This window comes from Lissotriton helveticus, chromosome 7 (genome assembly GCF_964261635.1).
Source record: "Lissotriton helveticus chromosome 7, aLisHel1.1, whole genome shotgun sequence".
NCBI classification, from domain to species: domain Eukaryota; kingdom Metazoa; phylum Chordata; class Amphibia; order Caudata; family Salamandridae; genus Lissotriton; species Lissotriton helveticus.
In genome coordinates, this window is record NC_136068.1 from 1454550500 (window position 1) to 1454577005 (window position 26506).

Below are 26506 nucleotides of genomic sequence, written 5' to 3' on the forward strand. Positions count from 1 at the left end.
AGGCCTAATTTCTCTATGTATGTCTATAGGACATTACTTTTTTATGTACCGGAGGCTCCCGTCTCGACAACGGGGAATGATTCAGGCATGTGAATCTATGAAAGACACCCCTAATACTGGATAATTTAAGATTAAAATCATTCTGATTGATTTCATCTATGAATTCCAAAGCACTTTCCTTACTTCCTCGCCACACAATAAAAAGATCTATAAAACGCATCCAGGAGACAATATTTGTGGTATATACATGTTCATATTTTCACATGAGGACCAGTTCCTCCCACCAGCCCATAAACAGACATTCATAGCTGGGGGAGAAACTGGCCCCCATTGTAGCAACTTGAACCTGTTGGTAAAACTGGCCATTAAAAAGGAATAAGTTGTTTTCCAAGATTAAAAGTAACATGTCTAACAACATTCATGTGTGCTGTGCAGACATCATAGGTCTTGTATATAAAAAGTACTCTACAGCTCTCAGCCCATCTTGATGTCTTAAACATGTGTAAAGAGAACATACATCCAACGTTACAAGCAATTAGTCTGAGTCCCAAGGCAAATCTTTGATTTTGTTTAAAAAGTCACTGTTGTCCTGCACATATGACTTTAGTTCTTTCATGTGCACCTGTAAAAAGTAATCAATGTACCTGGAAAGGTTTTCTAGTGGCCAGTTACAGGCTGCAATGATTGGCCTACCAGGTGGTGCATTCATGCTCTTGTGGACCTTTGGTATAAAATAAATATATGGCACCAATGGATGCTCTTCCTTGATACATTTGTTTTCATCCAAACTCAAAAGTCCCAGACTTTTCCAAGCTAACAGGCTCTTAAACAAAGAATCTTGAAATGCCTTGTATTAAAGTGGAGTACTTTTTCTAGAACATGGAGCGTCATTTAGCAGACTGCATGCTTCCTTTAGATAGTCTTTCATAGGCCAAAGGATGATATTTCCGCCCTTATCTGAGGTTCGTATTACCACTTCCGCCTTTTGCAGTTTTAAAATCAGTTGATTATATTTTCTTTCACTGTTAGTATATATTCTTTTTGATCTATTAGTGGTGAGGGTTAATTTCTTAATCTGTCCCACAACGTGGTCACTGAAGGAATCTAGTCCATCACGAACTGCAGGAGGAATAAACTTAACACTTTACTTTAAATGGAGTTTCAGGCCTAGTCTGTCCATACATGTACAAGGTATCTATTTGCTCTCCACTTGCCAACTGGCACAGATCTAGATATAGATTAATGTCCAAAACCAGCAGCCCTAGAGACTCTTTATTTACCGATGTTAGGGTGGTTAAAGATGTTGGATGAGTAATTGCCTTTGTAAATGACATTTTTTTAAGTTTGCATATGAATTGGTATACATCAGCCGTTGTTCGTGTATACTGAAAATTAGACTCCGGGCAGAAGGTTAACCTGAGGGAGATTAGCTGCTTTTCCGCTGCTGACAAGTTGATGTTAGCCAAATTTAATATAGTATTTGCCTCCTGTTCTTCTAATACTATGTCAGAGCTTTGCGATTCTTCTCTGGAGATGACTAGTTTCGTTTTGGCTTGGGCCCGGCCCCGCTTCTTGGGCTCTCCATTTCCTGCGGGCCTGGCGTCACCCCCGTCTCCTTTGGGAATTTGTTTTGCGACCATTCCCTGATTGCGTGGTCTCAGTATCCCTTCTGCCCTGCTTTAAAATGTCCAATTCTTCCCCCAACGTTAGCTTTAACCCATGCTCCATGTTTTTTCTGGCACCTTCATTTTCTGATTCGCTTTCAGGTGCGGAGCTTAATTCTGACACTGAGTATAATTCTACACGCTGTTTGTTTGATCTGTTGTCACCCTGCATACGCCGGTTTGCTGTGACTGCCCTTAGTGAATAATAGCGGCGAGCAAACAAAGATTTGGCCATTGGCATAATCGTCATGGTCTCTCTCAAATGTATACGTTTTGCGCACCTTTATGTTTTCTTCCTCTTTGCCAGTCCAATTGTCATTTCTTCCCTCACTTTCTGTCACAGCTGGGACTCTCCTTCCTGCTGTTTCTTGCTTTCCTCTAGGGCTTCAATTTTAGTTTTTAGTTCTGCCCTATCGATTTCAGCATACTTCACCAGTACTTGAACCAGTCGTCTTGATGATTCAAGGTTACACTCACCCCATTCTGCCATCATCAAAGGGTTTGGTGCCTCGTAACTGGGGGCTATCATAATACATAGCCCCCTAGGGATTCTACCTACATCTAGGTATCTCTTCAACGAGCGCGCTCCCCACCACTTCGACTGCTCCTCGCGTTATATTTTCCCAGCAGCTTGAAATTCTTTTAAACCATTTGTTCTAGCGTTAGATTAATCGTTTCCTTCAGTATTGGCAATTACTTGGTTCTCAATAGAATCTGAGAACCTTTCCTCCACGGCGAGCTCGCACGGCGAGCTAAGCGCGTCAGCAGACATCCAACTGGATTTTTTTGAAAATATATGCTCCTTGAAAACAATCCCAATGACGTTGCAGGCCAAAGCAAAGCCCCAACAGTGTCCTAGGTTAGTAAGGAGACACGCACACCTCCCAACCCTCGCAGCAATACGGATATTCGGATACTTGTCTGACCAGTGTTAAAACATCCAGAAGCTGCCCAGTCCTGTACCTGCTAACCCGAGCAATATCTTCCGACGTATGGCAGCTTTCCTCGCTTACCGCTGTCGTTCTCTGACTCCTTTGGTTTCAAAATGATTGTGCTGCGACCAGGGAGCTCATTCAGTTTCCTCTCCGAAATCTTCCTCGGTGCCCCTGGGGTCCCCGCGGTAGCAGTACTACGAGCCCGCGATACAGCTGACAGGAATCCTTGACGGGCAAACAGACTGCTTGCTAAGGAGCCTGCTTCCTGGGAGGGGTCTGCGAACCGGCAACAGTCCAATGCCCGTAAATATCACTAAGCCTCGTGACACCTTCCACTGCTTGGTGCAGAAATGACGAGTGCAGACCTTTAATAGTGCAAATATGTTTTATTCCAGTTCTTTTGACTGGACGCGTTTCGGCCGTGAAAGCGGCCTTGATCACATGACTGTGCTTAGCAAATTACCCCGCTTTTTAAAGTGCTAGAGCATACCCACATTCAATGAACATAGAAAAAATATATATGTATTCGAAGGGTCACTTCAAAAGTATATATATATACATATATATATATATATACACATATATACATTAACAGCATTCAGCAGCTACAAATCTGATCTGCAGCAGATACAATACCGTAGCCCAATATAGGTGCATAATTTGAGTGCCTATGTATTGAAAACCACGGCTAGTGTAGAAACAATGGTCAAACATTATGGCACCAGTGCTGGCCAGGACTCCCAGGCAGAGGTGGTCTCCTAAATACCTTTAATAGACTGCTCCAGGAACTCCGAAATCTCATCTGTGTTGGAAGTGTCCATGAAGGTGGCAAACATAAACTCTCCCTCGGTCTCTACGAAAGAGTCTCGCAACAGCTTGCGCCTTTTCACAAAGGGTTCCTTCACAAGAGACTAAAACACAGCAAAGAAGAGGATTAACAATGAGAAATTACTTGACAAAATACAAAAGTATACAAAAATGCATAGTAAGTTATTGTTTACCATGAACTGGAAAAGATAACACCAAGGAATTTTAGAAAAGCCATAAATGTAGACCAATTTAAGATTTATTAAACGATGTTCAAGTACAGAGATTTTAATATTTGTCACCAAGGAGCTGCAAATTGTAACATATCTTCCTAAAAATATTCCTGAGGCACCTGTATTTCGCATCCAGGAATCAATTTATATTAAGGTGTGAGCTAACAGGTAGTTATGACCTTAGCTGACTTCAGCTTTCAAAGCTGGCTGAAGGAGAGTGGAAGATTTTGTGTCAAACGTACAAATGTGATTCAATTAATTGTTCCCACACTAATTTGGCCAAATTGTGCGTTATCATCTCAGCATACATAAACTTAAAATGAGATTTAAAAAAATACATATACATACACACACACTCGCATATACATACACCAAGAGGTCACCACTGTGCAGTTATAGTTAGGACCAAGTTACCATAGGAAGAGCGTTTTTTGGTTTGCTAATAATTTTTTCACTGTTAGGCAAACCTTCATGAATCTTCACTCCCCCACCCTCCTAAAAAAAACAATGCATCTACCACAGCTCCTTCCTGTAAAGTTTTGGAGTGATCTGATCAGCTGGTATACTCCCACCCGCAGCCTCCGTTCCTCTTCGACCAACCTGGTGAATATATCCAAGATTAAGAGAGCTAAATCAAGTGGAAGAGCTTTCAGCTATGCATCAGCACGCCTTTTGGAAATGTCTCCCAGCTGACCTGAGTCAGTCGTAGGATCTGCTGAAGTTCCGGGGGAAAGTCAAAACCTGGCTATTCCCTAGAGTACAGGCTTAGCTGAGCAACATGCCGATTCCGGAACTATGGCGACCGTGCATATGTGCCGCAGCGCCAGGATGCTCGTAGGGTTACAGTGCGCTTTAGAAGTTTGAATACAATACAATCTGTCAAGTGGGAGCAGAGAGAAAAATAAAGGGGGGGGGAGGGTCTCAAAACAAATGCCTTGTCCAATTTCGAATAGAAAATTGAACAGTGATACCGCAAAGACAGGTAAACGGAATTACACTAAATTTGACAGAAAGCTAGATCTTGGCCCAGAAAGTGTGATTTTTGGGATATGATGTAAATCAGTTAAGTAGGTTTTGAGAAATTAAGGTTAAACATCTTTGTATATCTTGACAGTTGATTTTGTGTGAGGCTCAACAGAGTCCAGTGATCACGCAACTTCAAATAATGGAGTGATCATATTGGCTAAGGGGGGTGGGGGGTCTCCAGTGGGAGCTAAAGGCTTGCGCAAACTCCCACTGGTGTTCTGATTGGCTGCCATCAACATGAAAAGAAATGTTGCAGCAGATATTTCACAACACAGGGACTCTGTCCCCAGTGTCGTAAACATGAAAAAAAAAAACTAAGGTATGACTCCCTGGACAGTGTGGGAGAGTGGGGAGAGCTTTGGGAGTTCCATGGGAGGGCAAGGGCCATGCTTTCTCCTGCAAGTGTCTTGAATTGAGTTTATTGTGAGCTGCTGCAAACAGGTGAAGGATGCGCAAGCAAGGGGTGTGAGGGAGTGGGGTGGTTGGAGAAAGGGAAGGGCTGCAAGCCAGGTCCTGCAGTCAACCCTGTGTACCTCTGAAGGCTAGGCACGGCAGGCGATGGCTGACTGCAGGGGTTGGCTGTAGGGCCTAGTGGTCAACCCCAAACCGCACACAGCAGAAGGTAATGCCGGCTGGGGATTGGCCATACGTATGCTAATAAGAGATTACTTCACATTAAACTCTAGAAATCCACACACAAAAAAAAAAGGTTAAGGTGACGTTATAGTTAGGTATGTTTATAACATCTCCATAAAAAAAACACACATTCACTGAAAAAAATATATGGTTAATGTGAAGTTATAGTTGGTTGAAAAGGTCAGTTAAAATGCAATGCTTCACCAGTTCTCATGTAACTATAACTCGTTCCCTCGCCATGCACAGCTTCGGACCTCACATATTACATCAGTCATGATATATTTTATGACATCACTGTTCGTCTCTACACTGAATGGTGTAGGTGCGAGTTAGTTACTCAGGTAAAAATGAAAGTTAAAATTTAACATTTTACACTCTGAAAACTGCACATATTCATCAGTTAATCCAACTTGTTAAAGGTTACATTTTAACTGTTACTTTTTACCCAACTATGATGTAACTTTAACATTTGGTGCGTGTGTATATGTATATGTTTTCCTTAGCAAAGTTTTGTGAAGATTCGTCAAATGGGTAAAAAAAACTCTTTCTATGGAAAAGCAGACCTAAGTAAAACTACCTAGTGGCGAAAGCCACTAGAGCATTAAAATACAAATATATATTTCTTTCCCTTGGTTCATCTCACTTTCACAAGAGTCAGACTCCTGCAAGAGAAAATGCTCCGACTGGCTGCCAGCAACATGAGAGAAATGATGCTGGCAGCTATCACAGGACTCAGGGACTTAGTACCCTGTACTGATTTAAAAAAAAAAAAAAGTAAGATACATGGGGCAGGGTAGAGAATCCCAGATATCCTAGGCTCTACGAAGGGTGGGGGGAGAATGGGAATAATGCACAGCATAGTGAATCCAGAAAGATTCACGCTGCAAAAATGCAACAATCATGCGAGACTCCAGCGTGATTAGGAAAAAAAAAAAGGCAGTCAAGCCGCATTCCTTAGTTATAGGCCCCAGGGACCCCATCCGTAGGGTTACAAATGTATTAATAAAGGTGAGGGGGTCCACGCGCCCCCACACCCCCCTCAGCTTTTAGAGGCACTGGGAACCCCATCCCACTGGGCTGAATTTTTTAATGAAGGGGGGTGAGGCGTAGAGGCCTCTAGCCCCCCCCTCCCTGAGCCATTAATGGATCAAGAGACCTATCCCCTGGGGCCAGCTCAGATGCTACGTCCCCCCCCCCCCCCGGGACATAGTGGCTTTCTTTCCCATTGTGGCGCAGGCAGGGAAATCTGCTTCTTTGCTCTCACTAACCAGGAACATTTTAAAATTTCCTGGTAAGCGGGAGCAAACAAAGCCCACTTCCAGCGGGCAGGAGCTTCAAAAATGCTCCTGCCCACTGGGAGCAGACTTGTGATCGGTTTCCATTCCATGCCCGTAGTGATGTGTGTTGGGAAACAGAATAAGAGAGGGCTCCAGCATTAGTAGCTTATCCCTGCGGGCAATGATGGCTCCCGATGTAGGAGGGAAGATGGCTGGGGCCAGGGGGCCTTGGGACTCCCCTGTCGCCATCATTGAGACTATGGATGGTGCAGTGGGTGGGAACCAGGGCACCCACATTTAACTGTTAGGGCCCGGGGAATGAAGTCCCTGGGGTGAAAATGGCTGCGTGCCCCAACCCCCATAATAAATGATGCCGGGCCCCAGGGGATTGGTTCCCAAGTGCCAAAATAGTCATGTCAATGATGTCACTTCAGATGTCATCAGTGAGGTCCTAAATGATGTCACAGAACAAGTCATGAGTGATGTCCGAGGACTGGGACCTAAATAAGTAGACTGCTTGGTGACTGCTCAATCCAAGACCACCGCATAGTTAATCTGGTCCTGTGTCAACTGACCCAAATCGGATGGAGTCTGGCAGATGACATAAACACACTTTTAACATACCACAAGGAGCAGCTACTCTGCCCTCACTTTACTGATAGGATGGGGACCTCCCATCCTTTTAGTTCCCTCACATAGGGGGTCAGTCTTGCCCTGAGGAAAGCCCAGGACCTTTATGGCCGCTTCGGACTGAAACATGTCGGCACTAGGGTCTTAGGACCATAACACTCCAACAAAGACCCATTTTTTAATATATTTTTAAATTACCCAGGCAGACCCAAGAATAAAGGGAAACCGGGGATCTGCCTGAGGTATTTTATCTTTAAACCCCCTTGTCTTTCGTTTATTTAAAGAGCTCCCAACACTGTGGTTGAGCCCACCCTGACTTTTAGGGGTCAGGGTGACCAGAGGATGAAACATGACACCATTAGGGTGTGTGAGGGTAATTAAAACAAAAATAGTTTTTTTCCCCACATTCATGGTTGGGTTAGGTACAACCTTTCACTAGAGAGCTTCTTTCTCCCCCTTGTTTTTGTTCCCTCACTTCGGGCACAGCTAGTTCACTAGCACCACTGACCACTACGTGGTTAATTGGAGTTTTTTTGTGTGATTTATATACTACTTAGGGAGGATATACTCCGGTAACAACCCTCTCAAACCCTCTAGGTATTGGGATTTCTCCAATCACCTTCTTGTGTCCTTGAGGTCATATGGGAATAGACAACAGGAGTATAACCCGTAGACCAGATTGAGATCTGGGTGTACGTGTAAACAACAACAATATCTCAATTGTTCGTCTCACTATCACGTAGCGCACACAGCCCCCTTGGGTTGCCCACCACATTAATTTGCTTCCAGTGCTGATATCTCAAACTGTTTGTCTGTTTTTTGCGTAAATATGTCTTTAAATATATGATGCTATATGCACTTCTATATCAAATTGAAACTCCTAGTCTCTTTTTTCTATGTTCAGATCTTTTGTAATGTCTTGCACATACAAACGTTTCTGCTACCACTGTGAGGTCATAAGCAGTGTATGGCAGGGGTGCAAGTTCTAGTTAGTGTTGCCAACTTTAACAGGTACGTTTCTGTGTTTTTCTCAATTTCAAAAAGTTCAAGTCATTGACAAATTCGTCCCACTAAAACGAATAGTTTTCTTACCTGTCGGTATAGTTTTGCAGCTTGAAGATCTTTCTGGATTCACTATGCTGTGCATTATTCCGCGGTCTTGTGGTTGGGTCCGGAATCGTAGCCTTTTCTTTGGTTTTTATTTTGTAGCCCAGGTGGGCGTCGGCGTCCCACCTCTTTGGGTGTATTTCGGGTGACGTCGGCATGCTTCCTGCGGAAGCTCCCACTCTTGGGCGCCATCTTCGGATTCTTTTTTCAGTGTTTGTTCTGTTTCCGTAGTTATGGCAATGTTCCATTAAGTAATTTTCCGCTTTTAACCTTTAAGGTGTTTTGTTTTAGTATTCGTCTCTGTTTTAACCACCTTTTTTTTTTTTAAACCACCTTTTCTCTCTCCAGCCTCATCTTTCTGGCAGAGGTGGGTGGGTTTGCTAGTGAATCCAGAAAGTTCTTCAAGCTGCAAAACTATACCGACAGGTAAGAAAACTATTCGTTTTGCAGCGTGAATCTTTCTGGATTCACTATGCTGTGCATAGACTTTGTAGCGGTTTCTTATTTCTGTGGTGGCTGGGTGGAAGATGAGCGTTGGTTATTGAATATGTGTTGAAGCACCTTTTGTCAGACTCGTGCTTCCCTGTTCATCTGTATATCCACGCAGTAGTGCTTCGTGAACGTGTGCACCGAAGCCCATGTTGCCGCCAGGCATATGTCTTGTATGGGTGTGTTAGCCAGGAAGGCTATTGTAGCACCCTTTTTAGGTTTCGCCTGGCGAACAGCTGCGCAGCAGCGTTTCGCGCAGGCGAAATCTTTTGAGAATAGTATGTGGCTTGTTGCCCGCCTCTGTCTTCCATTGGCTAGCTCCATAAATGGAGGCTAGCCATTGGAAGAGAGAGGCGTCCGTGATTCTGCGAGGCGATTCGTGGGCGTTTCCGTCGAATTTTTCTCATCCCGCCCCTTTGTGACGTGATTCCGGCGGTGGGCGGATGTTTTTTTTTTTTTTTTGGGACGCCATGTTTTGATCATTTGCCGCCGGAAGATGTCCAGGTGAGTGCTGTTTTATTTTTCTTGCCTTCTTGTGCCCGTTCCCGCCCCCCCTCCCGCTGTTCCTTTGCCCGTTCCCGCCCCCCCTCCCGCTGTCCGTGTGCCGCCCACGCTATGCTGCAACCTCCCACGCCACTGCCCCCGGGCCACCGTCCCTGCGAACCACGAGACATGTTTCAGACGGTATGATTTAAGCTGCCGGAAACCCGATCAGTGCTCGTTTTAAAATGCCTCTTCTCTCCCGGACACAGCATCTCCCGGGAGGAGGACGGCGGTTTCTCAAACACTTCCTAAGGCTGCTCTGGAGCCTGCTCATCCCGGGTAGGAGGGCACCCCTGACTCCGGGGGCTTAATCCCGCCCTCCGGCTTAAGTTGTACCCCTCCTGACTCAGGCACCCGGTGCATTTTTGCAATGCCAGCTTGTCTCATGGCAGTTTGGGAAAGGGGCGCAGGACAGAAAGTCCCGGAGGTGCGGACTTATTCACAGACCCCTCCCTCTCACGCACAGACACAGACTCACAGACAAACACCGGCTATATATACACACTGCCACCAGGCAGCGAGGCACAGGCACAGAGCTCCAGTGTTTCACCAGACCTCCTCGCAGCCCTGCCCCGCCTGCCCTCACTGAGAAGGACCCCTGGGGAAGTGAGAGCCGACCAGGGAAAGAAGGTACTGGCTACTCCTTTTAACACACGTACATCTTTCATGCTGCGGACGTGCGTGTCTGACGGGTGGTCTGGGCTGCTGTCTGCGCCCTCTGAGTCCAGAATAGAGAGTGGTGGCATGGTCTGGAGGAGAGTGGGTGGGGTGGGGTGGGAGAGAGAGGGGGGTATCATGAATACAGATGCATGTTAGTGTTGCAGTTTAGTGGCTGTGCCTCTGAGATTACGACGGGAACTTACTCGGTGCTGGTCTCCTCAGTTTCTCGCCGACACTCTGTGTGATCCTGGAATCATCTCCACAAAACCCTTGCTTGTTGAATGGACCAGGCGCGGCAGCTCGGGTAGGCGCAGCACTCTATCCCTTCTCCTGTTTTTTGGGGGAGTGGCCACTCGCTTTTCCATCAGCTCGTGCACAGCACGAACTCTGTCCTTTTCGACATTTGATGTATAATGTTGTCTTTGCACATCGTTGTATTTTGCTTTGCCTGCATGTTTGAATCCGGCTGCATAGTTACACCCTCGGAGGCCACCGTACACGGTAGCATATGGATGGGTTGATCGATGTCTGAAGATGGCCACGCTTCATAGTTACAGCGCCTGAACTCAGAGGCTTCCAGGTGCTTGCTTGTCACAGTCTGGATCTGTTAAGGGCTCTATGGAAGACCTTTCCGGGATGTGATGGGCTTTTGTTAGGTGTGAGGTTCTGCATAGCCTGAGGGTCTGCGTACGGTTGTGTAAGAGGGTCTGCTTAGGGTTATGTGAAGGTCTGCTTAGGGTTATGTGAAGGTCTGCTTAGGGTTAAGTGAAGGTCTGCTTAGGGTTAAGTGAGAGTCTATTCAGGTATGGGTGTTAAGCTATGTGGGGGTCTCTCTGGGCTCAGTGAGGTTCTGCTGAGGTATGTGTGAGTTTGATGAGTTATGCGAGGGTCTTTTGGGGGCTATAGAAGAGGGTCTGTTTTAGGCTCCATAAAGGTCTCTGGAGGTATGTGTGAGGGTCTAGCGAAGTGTGTGAGGGTCTATCAAGTATGCGAGTGTCTGTTGACAGTTATATGATGGTCAGTCCTGGGCTATGTGAGGTTTCTGGAGTTCTGTGTGTTAGTCTTTTGGGGGCCACATAGGGTCTACTCTTGACATCTGTTAGTAGCCATGCTTGGGTCTGTTGTGTTGCACCAGAGTTTGTTCTTGGCTATCGTAGTGTCTTGGCTTTTTTTGTTTCACGAGTCAATCGTTTCTACCAGACCGTATAATGTCTTAGAAAAAACACACTCTGTGGGATCACTTATTAGTAGATAAAACAAGGATCCACCAAGGTGCCGGATACTAGTTTCACTCTGGGTGTGTGTGTGGCTTTTGGGTGTGGGTGTGTGTGTGTGTGTGTGTGTGTGTGTGTGTGTGTGTGAGAGAGTGTGTGTGTGGCTCTGGGTGTGTGTGTGGCTCTGGGTGTGTGTGTGGCTCTGGGTGTGTGTGTGGCTCTGGGTGTGTGTGTGGCTCTGGGTGTGTGTGTGTGTGGCTCTGGGTGTGTGTGTGTGTGGCTCTGGGTGTGTGTGTGTGTGGCTCTGGGTGTGTGTGTGTGTGGCTCTGGGTGTGTGTGTGTGTGGCTCTGGGTGTGTGTGTGGCTCTGGGTGGGTGTGTGTGGCTCTGGGTGTGTGTGTGTGGCTCTGGGTGTGTGTGTGTGGCTCTGGGTGTGTGTGTGTGGCTCTGGGTGTGTGTGTGTGGCTCTGGGTGTGTGTGTGTGTGGCTCTGGGTGTGTGTGTGTGTGGCTCTGGGTGTGTGTGTGTGGCTCTGGGTGGGTGTGTGGCTCTGGGTGGGTGTGTGGTAGTAATTGCTGTCTGCTGAGCTCGTCCAGTAGGGTAAAATAGGTCTCACATTTGCAAGAGATTAAGCTATTGGCAATGTAAATGACAATGCCATTTATTTATCCGTTTTCAAAACCAACACATAATAAAAAATGTTTGTCATTTACAATGCCAATAGCTCTAACTTTTGAAAAGGCGAAACCGTTGCATTGTAAATGCTTGTTCCTAGTGGAGTGGGCATGTGTCCCCTCTGCTAGTTCTTACCCTGCTCGCTTGTGGCAGAGCTGTATTGTTTGTGCGATCCATCATGCAATGGTCTCTTTGGTTACTGCTTTTCCCATGAAACTGTTGGCGAATGACACAAATAACTGTTTTCTTTTCCTGTGTCCCTTCATTCTCTCAATGTAGTGCATGACTGCCCTTCTGGCGTCCAGGGTGTGCAGAGCTCGCTCAGCGTTAGTGGCTGATTTTTGGAAATACTCGGTATCTGTATAGACTGGTTCATGTGGAACTTGGGCACCACCTTTGGCATGGTCAGTTCTCATCACAACCCTATCATTGTGTATTTGTATGTAGGGTTCTTGTAGCGTTAGTGCCTGAAGTTCGCTTACTCTGCATAAGGACGTTATTGCAACCAGGAAAGCTGTTTTTATTGTTAGCATCTCTAGGGAGGCTTTTTGAGGTGGTTCAAAAGGCTCTTTCATGAGTTCCGTTAGGACTATGTTCAAGTTCCATGCAGGTGGCGGCACCCGTTTTGGTGGTGCGATCCTCTTTGCTCCTTCCAGGAATCTTTTCACCACTTGTGATGTGAAGAAACTCTTGCACGTTTCTCCTCTTGTGTAAGCGACTATCGCTGCCAAGTGAACTCCTAACGAAGATGAACTAAGGTTCCTCTCTAGCAGGTGCGTGAGGTACTTTAGCACTGTGGAGTCCTTCTTCATTTTGTTGTGAAGCTTTTCTCTTCTGCACCACATTGTGAATCTTTTCCACTTCGCAACATAGCACTTCCGAGTGCTGGGTTTTCGTGCCTCCCGAAGAACCCTCAGGGTGCTTTCTGGTAGTTTTAAATGTGCAAACTCTATGTCCTCAGGAGCCACGCCATCAGGCTCAGGCTCTCTGGTTCTGGGTGCAGCACTTCTCCGTTCTGCATGGAGAGCAGGTCTTTTCTTTTGCCGAATCTGTGGGGTGCACACTGTGTCATCTCCATGATCTGCGAGTACCATGTCTGTCTGGCCCACTGCGGTGCGACCAGTATCAGGGTCATGGTGCTCGTTTTGCATTTGCTGAGCACTCTGTGCATCAGCGGTATCGGGGGAAAAGCGTAAGCAAATGTCCTGGACAATCTATCCATAGGGCATTCCCCAGGGATCCCTCCTCGGGCTGTCTGGATGCGAAGTTTTGGCATTTTGCATTCTGGCGTTTGGCAAAAAGATCCACCGATGGTGTTCCCCATCTGTCGAACAGCCACCTTGTCTCTTGTGCATTGAGCTCCCACTCGTGGGATGCCGATGTCTGTCTGCTGAGCCAATCTGTATGTACATTGTCCTTCCCTGGTAGGTGTATGGCTAGCAGGTCTATCTTGAGTGGGATGGCCCATCTCCATATCTCCTGTACTAGCTTTGAAAGCATGGCTGACTGTGTCCCACCCTGCTTGTTGATGTAGAACATTGCTGTGGTGTTGTCTGTTTGTATCAATACCGTGTACTTGCACAGCCTCGTTTGGAAAGCTTTCAATGCAAGGAAGATTGTCTTCGACTCCAGGTAATTGATGTGCCTGGTCGCATCTGCTGGTGTCCACAGTCCTCTCACTGAGTTCCTCCATGTGAGCGCCCCATCCCTTCAGGGATGCGTCTGTGGTGATGGTCACTGTTGGTGTTGGGGGCGTTAGAGGCTTTCCCCATGTTATGTTCTCCATGTTCCACCATGTCATTTCCTTCTGCACTGAGTGCGTTACAACCACTAGATCTTCCCAACGGCCTGTTGCTTGTGACCATTGCCCCTGTAGCCATTCTTGAATGGGTCTCATGTGGAGCCGTCCATTTGGTACCAGGTGGATGCATGATGCCATCATGCCCATGATCTTGCTCGCAGTCCTCACTGTCCGAGCTTGCCCCTTCTGGTAGAGCAGAGTTTCTTTCACTAGCGCTCTCGCCCTCTTCTCGCTGGGGACCACCTTGCCCTGCAAGGTGTTGATCTGTGCTCCCAGGAAAATGTTCACTTTTTCCGGTTCCATTGAGGATTTCTTAGAATGGATGGAGAACCCCAGGTTTAGGAGCGTGGTCGTCACTGTTTGTGCGTGCTGCTTGCATCTCTGGTATGAGTTTGCTTTTACTAGCCAGTCGTCCAGGTAAGGATATACGTGTATTCCTTTCCTTCGTAGGTGGGCTGCGACCGCTGCGAGGCACTTTGTGAAGACCCTTGGTGCTGATTTTAGCCCGAAGGCTAGTGTTATGAACTGGTATTGGTTTTCTCCGATGGTGAATCAGAGCATATGCTTGTGCTTTCTGTTCATTGGGATGTGCAGGTAGGCATCCTTGAGGTCTATTGTGACCATGAAGTCCCCGATTTGCAATTGCGGGAGCACCTCTTGCAGGGAGGTCATTTTGAACTTTTGCGTTCTTATGAATTTGTTCAGGAACCTTAGGTCCAGAATGGGTCTCATTGCTTCGTCTACTTTTGGTACCAGGAAGTACGTCGAGTATACACCTTTGTTCCTTTCCCTGAAGGGTACTGGTTCTATGGCCTGCTTCTGCAGGAGCTCCTTTGCCTCTTTCTGAAGACGCTCTAGTTGTTTGTTTGCTAGTGGTCTTCTTTTTGGTTTTCTGTTGTTGGTCTCCCCTCCAACTCTATGCAGTATCCGAATTGGATGATGTTGAGAATCCATTTGTCTGATGTGATTTCTCTCCATGTTTGGAGGTAAAATCTTAATCTTCCTCCCACTGGTGTTATGTGGTCGTAGGAGATTAGTTTGTGTAACACTTGATCCCTCTGTATGTGCTGCACCCTGGGATCTTTTCTGTGGGTGGACACACGTAGTTTTTCGAAGTCACTTAGAGGCGGGCTGCTGACCCCCTCTTTTATTCTGTCCACGTCCATTTCCTCTCCCTCTAAAGGACTGGCCTCTTGGCTGGTACTGCCAGGACTGTTTATGCTGACCATGATTAACTTGTGTGTCTGCCTGGTGCGCTTGTTGGAAAGCCTGGTGTGATGTACCTGGCTGGTTTCCACCTCTCCCGCTGGGTCTTCGTGACGGGGTGCCCCTTTTGCCACCTCTGAACTGCAATGCTCCCATGGACCTTGCAGTTTCGTTATCCTTTTTCAGTTGGCTGAGCTTCTCGTCAACTGGTGCTCCAAACAAGGTTTCGCCGTTGAACGGTGTGTTCAGGATGCTGTGCTGCACCTCGGGCTTGAAACCTGAATTCCTGAGCCAGGCGTGTCTCCTCTCAGTGATGCCCATCATCATGTGCCTGCTGGAGGTGTCTGCTCCATCCAGGGCAGTCTTGAGGCAAGAATTTGCCGCGTTCTTCCCCTCCTCCACCAATTTCTCAGCCTTTTGCCTGGAATCTTGGGGCAGGTCTTTCACCAACTGACCGAGCTCCTCCATGATCTGGTACATGTGCCTGTTGATCAGGGCGTTGAAATTCGCCATGCGCCTGTGGGTTGCGGCATTCCGTTCAATCCTTCTGCCCACCAGGTCCATCCTCTTGCTTTTCTTATCTGGAGGTGGCCCAGAAGTAGTGGGCACGTTAGCCCTCTTTCTTGCTGTGGCTGTGATGATGGAGTCTACTGAGACCGTGCCCGGAATGTAGGGTGGGTCTTTTGACAAATGTTTGTATTTCTTCTCCGTCCTGGGGGTGACCGCCTTGCATGTTGCGGGCTCCTTGAATGTTTCCCTTCCCTGAGCCAAGACGCTGTCGAGCATGGGGAAGTACTGGATCTTCGTTTGGGTGGGGAGCAGTGTCTCTAGAAGGAAGTCTGCTTTCTGCTGCTCTTCGTCGAGCTTGAGCCTGAATGCCGCTGCGGCAGTCTTTATCATCGAGTTGTAGGCCCCGATGTCGTCCGGTGGCGAGGGCCTTGAGGGATATGTGTCGATGGCCTCCTCTGGGCTTAAGGTGTCGACATCCAGATAATCCACATCCTGTGTTTCAGAGGGAGCAGACCCGGGGTCCGTCCTGCTGTCCTCTTCCTCCTCATAGTCTTAACTATAGTAAGGACTCTCTTCCTCTTCCTGGTCCATTTCCTCAACGTCAGCCGCCTGTTCCTCTGCGTCATAGTCTTCCTCCTCGACCACCTCTACAACCTGTGCCTTGGTTTTGTGGGGGGTCGTGTAGACCTTCATCTTGGCGTCGAATTCCTTCTTCCGCTGCAAGATGCTTTCCAATTCGGCCTCGAGGCGCCTTTTCTTTTTCTCCATCTCGGCTGCGTGTTCCGCGTCGGATGGTTCGGCCGCTCTTTTTTTTCGTGTCTCTGGTCGGCGTCGGCCTCGAAGGTGGTTTAGGGTCCTTCTCCCTCGGCGTCGAACGATCCTTTTCGGGAACGTTTTTCGATGACTTTTGCTGTTCAACAGCCCTCGGCGCCGAGGACTCCTTCTCAGAGGATCCGCTGGGCCTGGATACAGCAGCGGGCGCCAAAGTTTTTGGCGCCGGCGCTTTCGAGGCCTTGCCCTCGTTCTTTCGAGACTCAGAGTCTCTCGGGTGTTTAGGGTCCGTAGAGTCTCCTACCTTATCAGAAGTCTTGGTATTATCGGTCTCTACGACCGTGTAGCCGTCGTCTTCGGCGGCAGCGTTGTCCTCTTCCTCGGAAGACATCCCCAGATCGTGAAGGGATGAGTCGGGGCTGTGCCCTGCAGGGTGGCATGCGCTACCCTCTGCCTCGCTCTCACACGAAGGGTCTTCGGGGTGAAGACGGAGCAGGCATTGCAGTCCTTGCTCCTGTGGACGACCGGTAGGCAAAGGTTGCAAACCGGGTGCTCGTCCTTCTGCGCGTACTTGTGGTGGCAGTTACGGCAGAACTTGAAGGGCGTGTTGTCCATCTTGAGCGCTCAGGAGGCACCCCTGGTCGTGCGTTCGTCGACGGGCGTCTAAGTTCTCAAAGTTTTCTCCTTCTCCTTCGTCGGCCCTTGTTTGATGAAGTCTCTTGAAGTCTTCAGAGTGGTTTTCCTTCCAATTTCTGTATTCTTAGTCTACTTTCTCCAAAAATGTCTGGAGAACAAACGGGAACGATCCAGACCAGACCGTGGAAAAAAGAATCTGAAGATGGCGCCCAAGAGTGGGAGCTTCCGCAGGAAGCATGCCGACGTCACCGGAAATACACCCAAAGAGGTGGGACGCCGACAACCCACCTGGGGTACAAAAAACCCCCCCCAAAAAAAACACCAAAGAAAAGACTACGATTCCGGACCCAACCACAAGACCGCGGAATAATGCACAGCATAGTGAATCCAGAAAGATTCACGCTGCAAAACATTACTTTAATGTTTTTTCAGTATATTTACAAAGCAGAGTGAACTTTTGGAAAGAAAAATATCCTCTTATTTTACCAAAGTTATTAAGTTCTGGCATATCGCCTTATTCCGCTTCACAGCAAAGTGTTACTTGGACGGTAAGGGGATGCAGTAAAACAGGACCTATATTTTAATCTCAACAACCAGACATCTTTCAATTGTACACATTTAGGATATTTAATAAGATGAAAAAAATATCTATATGGAAAGACAACATGAGAGGCCTGAAAAGAGAATGTCAGCGAAAATAGAGGCAGACACTGACAGTTCACATAAAGCTGTCCAATAGCACTAAAAATGATGGGATAAGAGGGAGGAATGAAACTGCGGAGAGAAACTCTGGTGAACTAGTGTTAAACAAGTAGAAGTTGAAATATTTTACTTAGGACTAGTAAAAAAAAAAAAAAAGACTACCCGAAGGTCAAATTTGCAAGGGAACACAAAATCATGAAACACTGAAATGTTATGTCTTAGTTTGCCAGGCACAATGATTTTAGTGTCTTTCTTTGTAGTAAGAACCCATCAAGGGCAGAGGATGAGCAAAGCTCTGAAGCATACTGGGCCAATGAGGCCAGCAGACAGGCAAGCCACTGGTGGAAGAGCAGGGGCTGCTAACAAGGCTGGGAGGTTGAACAGTGGGTGGCCAAGCACGTATTATGCTAATGGAATCAGAGTTTGCAGACTGATTAGGACTGCTGCGACTACACTAACAGGTCAGGTGGGGGGTGGAACTGTGGGTAGAGCAGCAGGGACTCTGCCAAAGAGGCTAGGGTGAATTCAGCAATCAGTGAGATATCTGGGAGACTGCAAGATTCAGAAAATATCAGCTATGCAAGTTAAACTATAATGATGGACAATATTTGCATAATTTCAAACGCAATCTGGAGAGGGTAGGGTCGGAAATATGCAGGACAAAGATGGCACAACAGAGCTATAAAGACACAGTTACTGCAGAGTTTGGCCAGGAATCCATACACTTTAAGGCCAGCATGACCTCACAAGTTTCACCAATGTCAATTTTTACCAAACACTACTGGATTCTCGTTTTATTGCCCTTCTCTGCAATGCATCCTTGAACCCAGGTAACCGATTAGTGCTTCTGGCATAAAACTTGCTTTTACTTTGTTTCTTGATCAATTCAATATAACTTTTATGGCCTACTGTTTTTAGACCGAAGAACGTACATAGAAATATGGCACATAGAAGTTGAAAAATGATCATACATAAAAACTGTTAAAAATAAGTGCATAAAAGATTTTATGTATAGAGAGCGCATCAAGTAATACATCATATAAATGTGCTTTGGGTGAGCAAGAAAATACAAATCGAAGTCAGCAATATAATATTGTGGGGAGTAACAACAAAGCGCATAAATAGGAGATCGAAAGAGAACAAAAACCTCAAATAGGGTCCGCAATGCGATCCTTCTATCCCCCATTAATAAACCCAACATCTTTGCCAAGTCTATATACTGAGCCACACTGCTAATAAAATTCTGACAGACTAGCCCATCATAGTGTGTCTAGCCATAAGTGCTGCTTTAAAAAAGGCACAGACAGTGAAAACAATTTCAAGGGAACACAGAGATTGTAAGTGAAGGAGGGCTGGTCTTCAGCAGTGGAGGCCAAACCTCCTTATTAAGGGTCTCAGAAAGTGCTTTCGAGCTAAGCTGTGCCAATTGCAGAAGAACATGAAGTGCAAAAGTGATTATGCTGAATGAGGAGACTAAGCTCCTCTCTGGATCTGAAAAATGTTTAAAAAGAAGAGACCAATAAATTGTCCCTGCTCTGAAGTGGCCGCTCTCATCCTGACAGCTCCAGTGGCAGGTACAGAGGGGAATCACTTGTGTATAAAAGACTATAAAAATGCAACACAGAGGGTTTGGATAAGGAAAATGCCACTTACCAGTATGCATTCTTGGCATATAAAGCTGCAGATTCACACACTATGCATAGATCGCCATCTGTTGTTGGGTCCATATGTTTGCAGTTTGTTACTGTCTTGGAACAAGTCTTTGGAAGTCACGAGATAGGGGATTCCTCCTGTGGACAATAGTGCGCATGGGCATCGACTCCATCTTCAAATTGTTTTTTCGTCAAGAAGGGAAATTATGGAGTTTTGGGAGAAACAGAAAGAGATGTCCATGTATGTTGTATCCAATTAAGATAATACTGGCACAGATAAAGGTAGCCGGGGAGATGGATGGGCGTGTGTGAATCTGCAGCCCTACATGCCAAGAACAGATGCATACGGGTAAGTAGCATTTTCCGTTCGAGGCATATGAGCTGCAGATCACGCACTATGCATAGATTGCATAGCAGTACTGTCACTTCAGCGGCGACCACCAGTATCTGTTGCAGTAGTTTGAAATATTGTTTTGAGTACAGTCTGGCCCACACTAGCTACTTGTTTTGCTTGCACATCTACACAATAGTGTTTTGTGAATGTGTGCGGTGTAGACCATGTAGCTGCTTTGAAGAGATCATCTAAGGGAATGTTTCCTAAAAAGCCATTGAAGTACCTATTTTGCGAGTGGAATGGGCTTTAGGGGGAATAGAAAGTGTACGTTTTGCTTTGTGATAGCAAATTTGTATACTTTTGACAATCCAACTTGCAATTCCAGACCATGATATGGGATTGCCTCTATGTGGTGGTGAGAACTAAACAAAAAGCTGTTTTGGTTTGCGAAAAGGTTTTGTTCTATCAATGTAGTAAAGAAGTGCTCTTTTTACATCTAGTGTATGAAGAGCTCTTTCTGCAACTGTTTGTAGAATTGCCAGTATTCTTCTCGCAACCACAGATTGGTTTAGATGGAACGGAGAATAACTTTTGGAATGAATTTGGGATTTGTTCTGAGAACCACTTTGTTATGATGGAGTTGTAAAAATGGTTCTTGAATAGTTTTTGCCTGTAGCTCACTAACTCTTCTGAGAGATGTGATAGCCACAAGGAAAGTGACTTTCCATGTAAGAAACAGTAGCTCACATTTATGCAGAGGTTCAAATGGAGGACCCATTAACCTAGTGAGGACAATGTTTAGATGCCACAATGGAGAGGGTGGTACTCTGAGAGGAATTATTCTTTTGAGGCCTTCCATAAATGCTTTAATGGCAGGTACCCTGAATAATGATAAATGTCGTCTATTTTGTAGGTAGGCTGCTATGGCAGTGAGATGCAATCGGATTGATGTGTATGCTAGATTACATATTTGAAGATGCAGTAGGTAACATATGATATGTTGAATAGACGCATCTAGAGGATTGATTGTGTTATTGGTACAGTATATTACAAATATTTTCCACTTGGCTGCATAGCAGGCTCTACTGATGTGATGCCTAGCTTCTTTGATGACGTTCATACAATCAGGTGGAAGACTGAGGTACCCAAATTCTAGGACTTCAGGAGCCAGATCGCTAGGTTGAGCTGTACTGGATATGGGTGTCTGATCTCTCCATGGTTCTGTGTTAAGAGCTGTGGGGAGAGATGTCGTTTTTGGTGCGGGACTACTGATAGTTCCAGTAAGGTTGTGTACCATGGCGGTCTGGCCCATGTTGGAGCAACTAGGATCAGTGTTAGTGACTGTTGTTGCAGCTTGCGTACCACTAGTGGAATGAGTGGGAGAGGCAGAAAATCGTACGCAAATCTGCCAGACCAATTCATCCATATCGCATCGCCTTTGGACAATGGGTGTGGATATCTGGCGGCGAAGCTTGGGCATTTTGTGTTTGAATGTGTAGCGAAGAGATCGATCTCTGAATGCCCCTACATTTGGAAAAACGGACTTGTGGATGAAGTTCCCACTCGTGAATCTGTTGTGTCTGACGACTTAACAGATCTGCCATCTGATTCTGTATTCCTGGAAGATGTTGGGCTAAAAGGAATATGTTTTGAGGGATTGCCCATCTCCATATGCTCTGAGCTAGTTGAGAGCTGTAGAGAGTGTGCCCCCCCTGTTTTTGTAGATAATACATTGCTGTTAAATTGTCCGTCCGAACTAAAACAGCTTTGTTTGATAGGTGTTTCTGGAATGCTTTTAATGCTAGAAATATTGCAAGTAGCTCCAAATAATTTACGAGGAGTAGCTTTTGTTGCGGTGTCCAGCTGCCCTGTATGGTGTGATGTAGTAGATGAGCTCCCCAACCGGTGAGCGATGCGTCTAGTGTTAACACGATTTGTGGAACAGGCTCTAGGAACGGTTGCCCTTTGCAAAGGTTTTGGGTGTTCCACCACTGCAGAGAGTGATGTGTGCGGCCGCCCACCAACACTGGCTTTTATGAGCCAGTCGTCCAGGTACGGGAAGACGTGAATTTGTTGTCTTCTTAAGTGGGCTGCTACCACTGATGGACATTTTGTGAATACCTTGGGTGCTGCGGTAACTCCGAAAGGGAGTACCTTGAATTGGTAATGCAGACCGTCCACTACAAATCGAGATATTTCCTGTGAGCAGGGTGAATGGGAATGTGGAAGTATGCATCCTTGAGTACTAAAGTGGCAAGGAAATCGCCTTGTTTGAGTAGGGGAAGGACCTGTTGAAGAGTGACCGTATGAAAATGGTCTGATTGTATGTATAGGTTTACTGGTCCAAGGTCTAAGATGGGTCTCAGGGTTCCATCCTTCTTTGGGATCAGAAAATACAGGGAGTAAACTCCGGTTTTGATGGTGAAGGGGGACTGGTTCTATTGCATGTTTGTGCAGTAGGAAAAGCACCTTGTTTTAGAAGCGTTAAATGTTCTGTTAACATTGGACGCTGTTTGGGTGGTATGTTGGGGGGGGGGGGGGGAGTCGAAGTGAGCTCCAGCCAATATCCGTATTGGATGATTTGTCTCACCCATCTGTCTTTGGTGATAGTGTTCCAGACAGGTAGCAACTGGGTTAATCTTCCCCCGACCGGAGTATAATGGTCCGGGGGAACGGCAGGAAGTCATTGTTTGGAGGTGGTGGCAGTGAGAGTATTGGTAGTTTTGCCTCTACCTTTGCTGTTATTGCCCCTGTAGCCTCCTCTGTAATAACCTCTGGTAGAGGTCTGTGTGGGACATTTATAGGAAGTGGAGGAGTTATTGATGTTAAAGCCTCTAGAGGCGCCCCTATAAGAGGAGCGACGAAAGGAACTTCTGGGAGCTTGCTATTGCAAGGCTCCCATTGATTTGGCGGTATCAGTATCTTTTTTCATCTTTTCTAAAGATGAATCCACCGAAGGTCCAAATAAGTGTTCTTGGTCAAAGGGTTGGTTCAGTGTGGTAGTCTGAACCTCTGGTTTGACCCGTGAAATCCCTAGCCAGGCATGTCTGCGTAAAAGTACACTGGTATCAATGGCTCAGGAGGCTGTGTCTGCGGCATCTAGAGCACATCGAATGGAGGTATTGGTTACTAGTTTACCTTCCTGTATGAGATCATGGGCTCTTGTCTTATATTGATCTGGAAGGTGTTGTAGTAGGGTCTCTAGTTCATCATAGTGTGCCCTATCGTACCTAGCTACTAAAGCCTGTGTGTTGGCAATCCTCCATATGTTGGCAATCCTCCATATGTTGGCTGCATGTGACGCTGTTCTTTTGGCAGATGCGTCCAAGAGTTTTGACTACTTGTCAGGCGGTGGAGCATCTCCTGAGGTTTGAGAGTTATCCCTTTTCCTGGCGTTGGAAACAACCAAGGACTCTAAGGGAAGCTGTCCCTTAATGTATGCAGGGTCAGTTGGAGCAGGCTTGTACTTTTTTTCCTATCCTAAGGTTAATGACTCTAGCCCTTACGTGGACTTTAAAGACTTCTGGAGCGTGTTTAATTACCCCTTTTAACATTGGTAGAATGGAGGTGGACCTTCAAGCTGTTGCAAAAGTGTCCATGAGGAAGTCTTCTTTTATGGGGTCTGTATGTAAATTTACCCCATGGTATTCTGCAGCCCTGTGTATAAGCGGAGTGAAATCCATAGTGTCCTCTGCAGGGGATGTCTACATGGATAGACATCCTCTTGTGGTGCATTAGGAACATCTGGTGTGGCATAATTTTCCCATGGGTTATTTGGGATGTAATGATGAGTAGGTTCCCCTAGAGGTTCATTATCCCCTTTATCACCAGTGGTATTATAATCATCTGGAGGTGGAGGAGATTCTGTGGGTACTGGAGATGGAATAGGAGAAATGTATTGTGGAGGACGAGGTGTAGAAGGAACCCTTAAAGGAGAAGTAGCATTGTCTTTTTTTTTGGAATTGGAGTTGGTGTAGGTTTGTCCATTTTCCTTTTGTTGGAAGGCTAATCCTAAGATGACCTGTTTCTAGGTCTATTTTCAGAGTTTTTTGTGTAGGATTGGGTCGAAAAAGCTCCTTCTCTGAAGTATGGTGTTTCCTTGCTTATTTTTTTGGGTCCGAAGGCTTGTGTGGCATAGTTTTTGGAGCTGTCTTATGCTCCTTAGGATTGGAGTCAGGAGTTTTGTTGAGTTCGGATGGTTTGCTTGGAGCCTTTGGTAACGGTTTCTTGGTCGGCTCCGATGATTTTTTCAGATACAAAGTGTGTGTGGCAGGTGTCTACGGTACCAGTTGTTTTTTCAGTTCCAATGATTTTTTCGGATCCGAAGGTGGATTAGTAGTGGTCTTTGGAACATGTTGTTTCCTTGGTTATGATGATTTTTCGGATTCGAAGGGTCAGTGTCTAAAGGTTTCGGTGCTGAATGCGCCGATGTGGAACCAGGCTTCGGTGCGGACGTAGAGAATGGTTTCTCTTTCGGTTTCTCTTTTGTTGTCGGTGCCGAGGATGGGGTCTTGGCATCCACGGTAAGCTGGCTCGCTCCAGAGTGGCCTGAAGGCTTATATGTGGACTTATCTGAAGGGCCCGAAGGCGGGGCGTGGGAAGTTTTATCCCGGTGTGCACCTAGGCCCGAAGATGAAGGTGTTACTGAAGCCTTTGAATGGATGGGAAGGGGGAGGAGGGGTCTACGTCAGAACTTACGACCTGTTGCCCCGGAGTGATGTCTTTGACGTCGGATTCTTTGGCTTCGGAGGCCCTAAAGGTGCCTTCTTCCATCCGCTCCTGCTCCGGTACATCGATGCCCTCCTGGAAGATGTCGTCCGGTATCGATGTTGATGATCCAGCCATGCTTCTTCAAGCTCGACGATCTCTTATGGTTTTCTTGGACCGGAAAGAGGCGCAAGCCGGACAGTCTTTGGCCTCGTGCTCAGGTGAAAGGCAGAGGTTACACACCTCACAGATCGGCGTGTGGAAACTTGCATCCACAATGAGGACACGTTTTAAAGGGAGCCAAAAGACCTGATGGCGCAAATAGGCCCGAAGGCCTGCTTCGACGTCCGGAACCGAAGTAGAAGCTTGTAGAGATGCGCGTCGAAAGGGAATGAGATCAAAAACAATACAGAAGAGAGGGTAAGGATTGTGCGTCGAAAGTTAGATCGGTAACGACACCGAACTGGAACGCGTCGAACACATCCGAGCCCGATGGTGGAAAAAAACAATCTCAAGATGGAGTCGATGCCCATGCGCACTATTGTCCAAAGGAGGAGCCACCTTTCTCGTGACTTCCAAAGACTTGTTCCGAGACGATAAACTGCAAACATCTGGGCCCAACACCAGATGGCGATCTATTCATAGTGTGTGATCTGCAGTTCATATACCTCGAACCTAGTGTTTCAGCCTCATATTTGCACGGTGGTCCTTAAATAATTTTTTCACCTCCATCTAGCATTTTTGGAGATGTGACTGGGTTCGGTAAACCACCAGCCTGTACCGAGGGAACCAAGAGTATTTATTTATTTTAGGAGTTTTATATAGGGCTAGCCAGACCTAAGGGTATCGGAGCGCTTTACAGCATTTATAGTGCAGGAATCACAAATAATCATCAGTGTACATATCCGTTCAGAAATCCCGGCGTGTAGAGCAACAGAGGTAGGGCAGTCCTGAGAGCCTAGCAGAGTGCGCAATTGTCTTGCGCAGAACCATTTGCAGGGAGGAGAGGAGTGTGGAGGGGCGAAAGGAATTCTAGGAGGAGGTAGATCATGGGGACAATTGTCTTGGTGCTGCGGAATGCAGGCATGAGCCCTATAGCGCTATTTACCTGTCCGGGAAGGCATGGTTGAGGTAAAGGTCTTTTAGAAGTTTTTTTATTTTTACAAAGGACGGGATAGTCCTAATGTCTGCTGGGATGGCGTTCCAGATTCTGGGTGCGTTTCCGGAGAAGGAATGTGCAGCAGTTTTCTGTTTGCGTGTTTTCATAGGACTGAGCAGAAGGGAGTTGGAACTCCTGAGGTTCCTAGTCTGACTGGCCTTTTTGAGTTTGGAGGCCAGGTATTCAGGTTTCCCTGTGTGGAGGGCTTTGTGAGTGAGGCAAACAATTCTGAAGCAGGCACACATTTCTATTGGGAGCCATTTTAGATCTTCGAGTGCAGGTGCAATGTGCTCAAATTTCCTGACTCCGGTGACCATTCTGGCTGCTGCGTTTAGAGTTGTTTTGAGGTCGTTGGGTGGGATTTCGCTGTACCGGAGCGGATAGCATTTCCGTAGTCGAGTCTGAATAACACCAGGGATTGGGTGGCTTGTTTGAGGTCGTTGGGTGGAATGAAGGGTTTTATTTTGTTGAGAAGCTTCAAATTAAAGAAGGCGCTCTTCGCCGAGTTCTTGATGTGACTGACCATGTCAAGTTTGGAGTCTAGGGTAAATCCTAGTCGTTTAGTGAAGTTAGCCAGAGTGACATTACAGTTGATAGCATTGATTTCTTTAAGCCATTCCATGATTTGGGGGTTTTCGTCTTTATTGGAGATGAGGAGAATTTCAGTTTTGTCTTGGTTGAGTTTGAGGTGGTTCATGGATAGCCAATGCTGGTCTTCTTTAAGAGTTTTGTTTATTCTCTGAACATCTTCAAAGGAGGATGTTTCCATATAGATCTGGGTTTCGTCTGCATAGAGGTGAAAGGTGATGTTGGCTTTTTTTGACTATGGAGGTGCGGGGTTCCATATAAATGGTGAATAGTTGAGGGGAGGACCCCTCTGATGACAGTCAGACGTGAAGGTTTTGATTTTTATCCTTTGGGAGCGGTTGTGTAAGAAGAAAGAGAACAATTGTATGACCACCTCGTCTGCCCCTACCCTGTCTTGGAGAGCCTTGATGAGAAGATTGTGATCTACCGTGTCAAAGGCTGCCGATAAGTGCAGGAGGATGAGTAGGCAGCATTTGTCGGTATGTAGAGATTTGTGAACGTCATCCACGATGTTGTGGATCGCGGTCTCAGTGCTACAACCTTTTC

General features: G+C 46.5%; 1 protein-coding gene across 3 annotated transcripts in view; it reads right to left on the bottom strand.

Moving 5' to 3' along the window:
* The window catches only part of LIG1 (DNA ligase 1), a 452209-nt gene that overhangs the window by 104901 nt on the left and 320802 nt on the right, over positions 1 to 26506 (bottom strand). For all 3 annotated transcript variants that reach the window (XM_078654820.1, XM_078654821.1, XM_078654822.1), the window contains one exon: positions 3366 to 3510. In XM_078654820.1, the coding sequence (XP_078510946.1) occupies positions 3366 to 3510 (145 nt within the window). The remainder of the gene's footprint in view (positions 1 to 3365; positions 3511 to 26506) is intronic.